A 9,602-nucleotide genomic window follows, 5' to 3' on the forward strand; every position below is an offset into this window, starting at 1 on the left:
AGTTATCAGACTGCTCAAACTGTTCTGCAAAGCACTTGTGTCCTTTGAGACTTCAATGGATGGTTCATGAAAAAAGGGTTCTAACATCAAGTCTCAAATGCTGTGGGCTATATCCTTTTTGCAGATTCATCATGTATAATATCGCCTTAAAAGTGGTAAGAACTTATGAGGTAAAGACATTGGTCAAATACTGTTTAACTCTGTAATTCCCAAATTTATTTGATTATGTCATGCTCCTTTGTTTTGTTTGTTTTTGCATGGCAGAGATGGTTCTGGGGCATAGATAGATACACCTTTAACATGTCCAGAGACTTGTCTGTTAAAAATACTGTATATCCTATTTCAAATTCTTTAAGTACAAATACCACATAAAAGATCAAATCCAAAGGAGTCTATTTTTAGACAGGAAAATCCAGTTACTCGTGGCATATTCAAATAAGCAAAATAAATGTGTTTAGAGTAATGGGGAAGGTGTGCCATACTAATTTCTGTCTCTAAAAGTGAAATTAATAGAACTGATCCTAAAATATAAAAAGGTGTGCACCTTTTGTTTTGGTATGTTTTAAAAAGTAAATTAAAATTCTACTTATTAACACTATATATTGACTTTATCTATTTCTTCAAGGGCAGACTTCCTTCAAGAAGTTGACATCCAGGATACACCAGGTTTCATCAATTGTAAGATGCTATCACGTATGAAATATACTATCTTATATATCACTAAAAGGAAAAAAACACTGCTAAACAATCACATGCTATGGACTGTGAGATGCCTCCCAAATTGACCAATGTTTCCTTTCTTCCTTCTTCCACACGTATTCTTCAAATGTTCTTTATCTGTTTTCCCCTTTAAAGATGATATTGAAGAGGGGAACAATACAAAAAGGGAGACAAGATTCAAGAGATATGCATTCACCTTACCCTTACAATTATATTCAGATATAATAATGGCTTTGTTTAAACAGATCAAACAAGTAATTTTTAATTGTTCTGCTTGATTCTGAAAAAAATTACTCCAGAGGAAAAACACAGAGCTTCCTCAAGACAATTCTATTAGAGAGATGATTCATTATATTATTTATTAAACACTGAAACCGTGCAGCAAACCACGTACTTTACATATATTATCATTTCACTTAATTCTCACCACAACCCTATGAGGTAGATATTATTTCATCCCTATTTTACAGATTAGAATGTTGAAGCATAGAGACAGTAAACAACTTGTATAAGATTACTAATTATTAAGTGGCAGAGCCAGGACTCAAACCCAGGTCTTTATGGCTCCAAAGCTTATGTTCTTTAACACTTCCCCATACATCAAAATTATCTAAAAAAGTACCTTCTAAATTTTAAGGAGGTAAGTGAAACTGAAATATTTAATTGCTAGTAACTAATGTATTTGCTTAAAATAGGCCAAATGTATAAAATAATAGTTATGTCTTATATGGATAGATTTCATCCTGAATCTGCTTCATAAAGTGCATATATTTGTTTTTGTTTTTTTAACTCTACACATTTTACAACAACTAACATTTACAGCCGTTTTACTTTGGTTTTATGTTATTTGGTATTAAATTGATAAACTGGAATATATGAGATCTGCTAATTGTTCAGATAATGATATAGGAAACTATATCAAATCTGAAGAGGGGTATAGGAAGACATATAATGCCAAGTATAAAAATGCAGTTCGTTGTTTTTATTTTCTATTACATGAACTGGGGAACTGCATGTATAATATATAGATTTGCACAATCTCATTCCAATGCTTTAAAACTTGTTATCCACTAAAACAGATAAACAACTGAGCTCTATCACACTAATGCATTACCAAAAGACCACCAAGATGTCACTGTTGTACACAGTAATCTGAGTCACTGGGTCTAAAGCATCCAGTCTGCATTGGGAAACTGGTGCCCTTGACATCACCCAACATTCACAGCCTGTTATATCACACGTCCCTGAGTATGGAACTCCAGAGCAAATCTTGTCAATGATCACAATGGTATGAATGTTTCAGTGTGTGATAGATTTTTTTAAAAATCTTTACAATTCTGCAATTCAGACTTCTGATAAATGATCTGCTATATTTTTGATCTATAATTACTGATTATCGCATCCTTGGTTGAGAGTGCACATCCCAGTTATGCCACTCTCCTTAAATAAAAGTAGAATATACTCATTGTGATTTCCAGAAACATACTAAAGAAAAGGCAGAGTCTGCCTATACTCATTTCTTTAAGTTTATCCCTTTATCTTAATTTAAATGTACCAAAGAAGTTTCACATTTTGGATCAATCCAATAGGTACAGGAAGAGCTGCCAAAATAAAGCAAACTTCCCTAAATTCTAGTTTAACAAAAACTGACATCTTATATCATAATCACTGAAAACAGTGAAGTGTTCAGTAATGTGTCACAGTTACTATTGACAGTTGACATGTAACAATACCTGTCCTCTCCTCAGATCTTCACTTGGGGGAAAGAAAAAAACCTGAAAGGTGGTAGAAATGAAACAGGAAAAGGAAGAAACTTAATAAAACATTTTTTCAAAATCAATGATCATACTTTAATAGAATGTTTTTCCCTGCAGATAAAAATAAGAAACCTAATATCAATATTGTAGCAGTACAGAATCCAATATAATCTTTGAAGATAAAAATGGATGCATATCCACTAAAGATGGTTTCCAACACAAGGGTCTCATTTTTATAAAAAAATTTACACAGTTAATACTTTAATGTATTATGGGTACTTACTATTTAAAAGAATTCAAGGTAGCTATTTTTATACAGCACATTTCTATAAAGCAAAAAATAACCTTGATTTTATTAAGGTTAAATTAATTAATATTGTTCTTATTTACATTTACCATCATTTATCCTTTACTGAAAACTGAGAAAAAGTGTCATTTTAGGTCAGGCTTATGATCCAGTAAATGTAGTGATGAGAAATTTACAGAATAGTCACAATTCCTTGATACCTGTTTTCTAAACAGTCAGTTACTCAAAAACATATTAGCATCTTTAAATAACTCCTTAAAGAGTTGTGAATTCACCTGGACAATTTAGGACGCTATTTTGTTTTTAATCTTGTAGTAACCTTGACTGCTTACATAGTACTTCCTTTATTATCCTAAATTTGCTTCTTTAAACATTTGGCCTAGTTCTAGCCTATCATGTTCTGACCCATGTTTGAGTTAACCACAAGGGTTTTTTTGTTTTGAAAGCACCATGAGACCCAAGTGAGGTCTTAAAGCAGGAAGGCTATGTAAAGGAATGAAGAAACTGCCTGTACTTTCGGGGAGGTACTCAAGTCTTTTAAGACTGCTCGTATTTCAGTGTAAGATTAAAATGATAAGAACAGAAATAACATTGATAATCACCCTATTCCTGACCATAATTCATTCAGTGGACATCTACTGGGTCCAAAATATATATGCACCAGGCACTGTGTTAAGTGCTGAGAACACAGAGAAAAAAGGACTCTGCTTTCAAGATTTCACAATCTACTAGGAACGAGACCACAAATGAAAATTCCTATCGAGACCAATTCTGAAACCTTTTAGTCTGGAGAGAAAAAAATTTGACGTATTTACTCAAGTAAACGTCTTTCAAAAAAATGATTTTACTCTGGTAAAATATAATTACTTTCTGATAAGGCCTTACTGGGGAGGAGAAGGCATAATAGCAGGCATAATACTAAGTCCAATATTGGACTTCTGAATGAAAATTCTCAACCTTTTCCTTACTAGCTTCAATTTCCAAAATTGTATCAGAAGTAATTTACTTGAATCAGATGAACCACCAAAGGCAACAAAATATCTAAAAGCAATTTAAAAAGATCTTTTTAAAATTAATCCACGCAACACCAGCTCCCTGTGACATATCTTATACCAAAATATCAAGAAAATTCTTTGAAAATGCAAGTTGTGGAATCCTATCTGACAGGTTCTGGAAACCATGACAGTAACTGAAATAACTAGGATTTAACAAGTGAGACTGCTTATAATACCGTAACTGTTTCTGAAAAATACATGACCTCTAACTACTGGCTTATTTATACTGTGAATTTTTCCACAAAGGATTTGAAGCAGCTACCCTAATATAAAGCAAAGCACATGAATTATACCCACCCGGCTTTGAACTGTGCCTCTGCCATTTACTATTTATAATCTTTGTGCCCTTAACTTTGGAGATTCAGTTTCTTAATCTGTAATAATGAGGATCACAATCCTACTCTGTTGGGTCATAGAAAGGATAAAATGAAATAGCATGTACCACAGTATCTGGCATATAGTAAGTGCTAAATAAATATCAGTTTTGTGTCTTCCCTATTCAAATGTATGCTACGTAGAAAAAGGATAAGGTGGAATTTTAAATGATTTTTTAACACACTGATACGTGCCAAGCAGAAATGTGGACTGATTATGAGTAGCAAATGTTACCGTTTGCATGTAACAATCAGGCTCAAAGCAAATTCAATTTCTTTTCACAAGGTCAGCAATTTGAAAACATATTTTATAAACCTTTTAGCTATATTATTTAATGCAAATAAAATCTGAAGAAAAAGATGAATGAAAAGAGCCCATGTGCATACTAATTTTCACACTATCCATTCAAAGGATGATTAAACATTCTAAATTCAATTTTCTTATAAAACATCTATACTATTAAACAGGCTAACACAATTTTAAACGTAATTCCGCTAGTCTTAAAACCGTGATTTCCTTTTTAAAATATTTAGAAAAAATCTATCAATATCTTTTCTATTATACAGTACCGTTTAGTTTAGATTTTTAAATTATGATCCAAGTCACAAAATACTAAGTACCAGCCGTAAGCACTATTACAACTCTGCTCACGTTAAGGAGAGCAAGTAAACATTTTATACAGCAGTAGAGGTGACTAGGAAAAAAACTGAAAAGCTATTTGAACTGATCCCCCTCCCCCTCCATTATACCCGGGAATGCAAGTGTCCCCCATCTCAGATCAAACTGAGCCTCGGTCTTACTGACGTAACCAGTAACCCTATCCACCTCTCACACTGCGGAGGCCGGCAGGGCAGCGGCTGCCGCCAAGTACACCACTCATCAGAGCCTGCCCCATTCCACCCCCGCGTTTCAGTCATGCTTTCCAGAAATGGGGTCACTCACTATTACACACACGCAACCTATCATCCTGTAATCCCCCAAAGTCTGCTGCGGGAACAGAAGACAGCAAAAAGTCAAGAAGGGAGAATCACGGACATGCCACCATCAGGAATTGATTTTCCACTCCGGTGAGGAGCGCTGATGCCCTAGCATGGGTCTCGCCTGGATTATTTTCGCAGACCCCGAGTTGGTGCTGGGACAGGGACGGCGGCGAAAGCTCGATTCTGTGCCGTGTCCGGGGAAATTGGCCGTCTCTGGGTATACTGTTTGGGTTTTTGGCACTCGATTAGGTGTCTCAGGGATGGTCACCGAATAGATCCTGGGGGAAGAAAACCTGAAAGCCTTTCAGGGCAGCTACTGATGGCCTTGAAAATCACCCTCTCACCTCCAAGGACAGGAAACTCAAGTTAAAGCTCCTACGGACTGGGTCCTCGAGCTCAGCGACCTAAGAAATGGGGGAGGGGGAGGACCTCAAGCTTCCACTTTCTCCTTTGCACCACCAGAAACCGCTGCGGCAGACAAACTGGGGGGAGGCAAAAACCACTGGCTGTCCTGCACCCCTTTCCGAAACCCCTGCAGATCGCCAGTCCTGCCTTGGGCCGTTCCAGCACCCGCGCACCCGACTCACAGCACCAACTCCCTCCCCTGGCCGGACTCGAGAGTCCCTACTCCCCAGTGAACCCAATCCATATCCCTCCCTTACACCCCAAAGTCGCCAGGGTCCAGGGAAGCCTCCAACCAGGCAGGGCCAAACTTCTCAACTCCTCTCCGGCCCCCGCTCCACTTCCCGCTCACCCCCCCCCCCCACGCAAAGTTGATTAAAATCGGCTTCTTGCAAAGCCCCAGCGCCCACTCCAAACCCCACGCGCCACCACACCACAGCCCCCCGAGCGAGGGAGGGGAGGTGAGGGTGCGGGTGGAACAGAAGAGCAAACAGACCAACCCCAACTACCCAAACCGGAATCCCAGACAGAGGGGAAACGCGAGCAGAAGAAGGGGCCAAGTGGCCAGCTCCAGGGAGGGGAGCTGGCCGGCGGGGGCGAGGGGAGGGGCGCGCCGGCCCCCGGCCGCCCGGCTGCACTCACCTCAGCGCTGTCGGACGGGCTCTCCACAGCCATCTTCTGCCACGGGTCCGCCAGCTGCGCCAGCGGCATCTTCCCCCCCGGCCCGCCGCCTTCACCTCCTCCTCCCTCCCCGCCCGCCCCACGGCCGGCCCCGCTCTGTCGCCGCCCGAGTCCCACGACAGCAGCAGCGGCGGCGGCAGTAGCAGCACCAGCGCCGGCTGCCCGGGAGAGGGCTCGGCGCCTACACCGACCCTCGAACGCTGCGCGCCTAGCTGGAGATGTCCGCACGCCGAGCGAGAGCCTCGCGCCGCTGCCCGGCACCCGGTCTCGCCCCTTTCTTCCTCTCCTCCTTCCGCCGCGGGGACTACAGCTCCGCCCCCCTCCCCCCCCCCGCCGGTTCCCGCGCCCGCTCCCAGCAGAACAGCGGCAGCCGCGCGCTCCCCGACTTCCGCTCACAACATGGCGCCTAAGCGATACCTGTCTCTCAGAGCGAGGCTAGGCTGCCGCCGCCGCCGCCGCGCGCACCCGGGGGCGGGGCTTGGGAAGACACGCCCCCGGCCACAGCGCTTCGCTCCTCCCTCCTTCCTCGCCCCAGCCTCTGCTTCTGGGCCTCGCCTACTTTCAGGAAGGGCGAGCCCGAGAGATCTGGGGGCGTCAGCGGGCGGCGGGGGAAAGAAGGGAAGGGCAAGAGGAGCGAAAGGCTGGGAGCCTTGAACTGCTAAGGGTCTGAGCAGGTCGGAGGCTACTTAAGGATAGAGAACAGTGGGTCCCCGCTTAGCTGGGGAGGGAGATGGGCGAGGCGCAGTGGGCACAGTCCGGTGCTAAAGACCTGGGGAGTGGGCGTGGGGTGTCTTTTCGGTCTCACTCCTCGCTGGGTGTTTGTGGGCGCGTCGAGTCTATGGGCATATCCTTTAATGGACCAAAACCTGCCCTATCCAGGCTCACACGGTAGGCATTTACCTGCCCTCCCCCTCCCCGTAAAGTCCCCTACGACGGCGACACGTAAGGCTTTGTGCGCTGGAGCCCCCTGGAGGTTCGGCTCTCGGTTATGATTCAAGGCTCTCCAAATCGAAGCTCTGGTGCCATCCTTTTAATATTTGTACTGCATTTGTCCTGCGTGAGTCGCCCCCCACCCAAAGTCTGGAGAGCCCTCAGGCTTCAGTCTTGACTCTCGAAGTCCCCCACTCCCTGCACGAAGAAGAAAACAAGGAGGTTCCTTGAGGCTGCCCCTCTCAGCAGAGGTTGGGGAATTATTTTAAAATATCTTGTTGGCAGAAACCTGGGGTTCCTGCTCCTCTGTTGACTTTAAATAAAAGATTAGATTAAAAAATCAGGCTGGCCGAGGGTGGAGGAGGGAAAGCGAGGGAGGGGTTCTAACTCCTCCTCCAGCCCAAGACAGGGAAGCCCTGGGTTAAGAAAACCCAATCCCCAGACGGCAACGGAATCCAAGAGGACGAAGAGTTTGTGGGGAGAGGCCTGGGTCTGGACTGAGTCCCGCCGGGGGTGGGGGTGGGGGTTCTACCTCGTGTTCCCAACGCCAGGTGCCTAGCGAGCTTAGTGCGCCTGATCAAAATTGTGTAAAGGTCGCGGGGCTGAGTGGAAAGCTACTGCAGCCACTGGCCAACCCCCTCTAGAAGGAGAAGGGAAAAAAGTAAAGGGAAATCTCTAGGACAGCCAGTGCCTTCACCCCCTCAGGCCTCGGCCCAGGCGTCCCGGTCCTCCCACGCCCTGCGGCCACAGCGCGTCCCCCGCTGCGTTTCCGGTGCACGCCTCTTAACAGCTCGCTTTCATCATCCTGGGACCCAGACACCTGGAGAGCCCTTGGCTTCCTCCCTAACGCAGGTGTGAGGTTGAGATTAGAGCCCCAGTTCTGGCCAGCCAGGTCTGCGCGGGCGGTGCAAGGTTTCTCCCTGGGCGGGAGAGGCAGGTGTTGAAATCTTTCCGCTGCCTTTGCCTGCGCGCTCTCTGGCACAAGCTCGAGGCCCGGGAACCTCGTGGCCACCAGAAGAGGCTCCATCTGTTTAGGGAGCCCGAGGAGGTGGCCGGAAGTCCTCGCTGCGCGCCCTCTCTCGCAGCCTTGGACTCAGGGGGACAGCTCGGGGTTGAGCAACATCTGGGCAGGCTCAGCGTGGTCTGTGCGGTGGGGGGTGGGGAGGACTTAGTTCGTGATTTTGTCACCTCCCCCTACATGCTTGACTCTAGTGCTGCAAATCCAGTCTGGACCCAAACTCAACTAATTTGGCAGCACCATCTCCGTAATTCCTGACGGTAAAACCAGTTTGAGGATAAGGAGTTGTGCATTGTTTTGCATTTATGTAGGAAGTGCCTAATTTATCTTTCATTTACATTGCAAAGCCACATTACCATTCCTTACAGCGAAAAGAAGTTGGTCAATTTGGTTAGTTTAAGGTAAATTAGTCCACCAAACAGTGATCAATTATTCCAACTAACATTCTTGCTTCAGGAAAAAACATACCTTATATTTAAGGAGACAATTATTATGTGTCTAACACTGCCCCGTGCGAATTACTCCACTGTAAAAAATCAAGTTGTATACTGAAAAGTTGATTTCAGTATCAGCTTTTATTCTTTTTACCTTAAGAAGTAGAAGAATAACTTCTAAACCAAAGTTACCGTGAACAGTGGTCACACTGCAGGAATTAGGAATGAAATGAACAGTTAATAATGCGCTAGGTACCACTAGCATAGCTGTCTTCCACATAGGATCCGCTTGATTAAGTATTTGTGAACTGATTTAGAAAAACACCATTCTCCTTATTCTCCTTCCTTTTGTCCAAAGAGAAAAGTGAATTTTTTTCTTTTAGTTAACAAACTTCTTTCATTTATTTCTTTTATAAATCCAAAAGCGTTGCAAGCACTCTCTTTGAGTGGGAGGATTTGAAAAAAGCAGAAGAGGCTGGGGGATGTTTCTTGTAGGTGACTGCAAAAAAAGAGTTATTTGAGCATAGAAGCTGATATTACCCTGAACAGGATTACTTTTTTCTTTCCTGCTTAAGAAAGGAAAACTCTAAGTGTAGTTATTCAGAGAATAGCTGCCTCTAGAGATCACCCTGCACAGGCTAATATGGTAGCTACTAGCCACATATGGCTCTTGAAATCCTTAAAATAAAATTGGCTGATCTCAAATGAGATGGGCTGTAAGTGTAAAGTTTACACCAGATTTCAAAGACTTAGTACCAAAAAAGAATGTAAAGTAGCTCAGTAATAATTTTGATATTGACTACATGTTGAAATAATATTTTGAATATATTGAGTTAAATAAAATATTTCATTAAAATTAATTTCACCTGTTTCTTTTTACATCTTCATATGACTACTATAAAATGTATACTTATATACAGGGCTTACTTGTCAAGATTAGCAT

The 9,602-nt window shown here is 43.3% G+C and overlaps 1 protein-coding gene across 7 annotated transcripts in view; it reads right to left on the minus strand.

Annotated features, from left to right (window-relative positions):
• The window catches only part of RPS6KA3 (ribosomal protein S6 kinase A3), a 116,112-nt gene extending 109,464 nt beyond the window's left edge, over nt 1–6,648 (minus strand). For 6 of the 7 annotated variants that reach the window (XM_045995195.1, XM_045995197.1, XM_045995200.1 and 3 more), the window contains exon 1: nt 6,239–6,648. In XM_045995195.1, coding sequence (XP_045851151.1) covers nt 6,239–6,307 — 69 coding nt within the window. In that variant the 5' untranslated portion in view covers nt 6,308–6,648. Of the gene's footprint in view, nt 1–2,453; nt 2,496–6,238 lie in introns of all 7 variants that reach the window. The other variant, XM_045995202.1, reaches the window with a different exon arrangement.
• Nucleotides 6,649–9,602: the final 2,954 nt, after the last annotated feature.

This window comes from Meles meles, chromosome X (genome assembly GCF_922984935.1).
Source record: "Meles meles chromosome X, mMelMel3.1 paternal haplotype, whole genome shotgun sequence".
NCBI classification, from domain to species: domain Eukaryota; kingdom Metazoa; phylum Chordata; class Mammalia; order Carnivora; family Mustelidae; genus Meles; species Meles meles.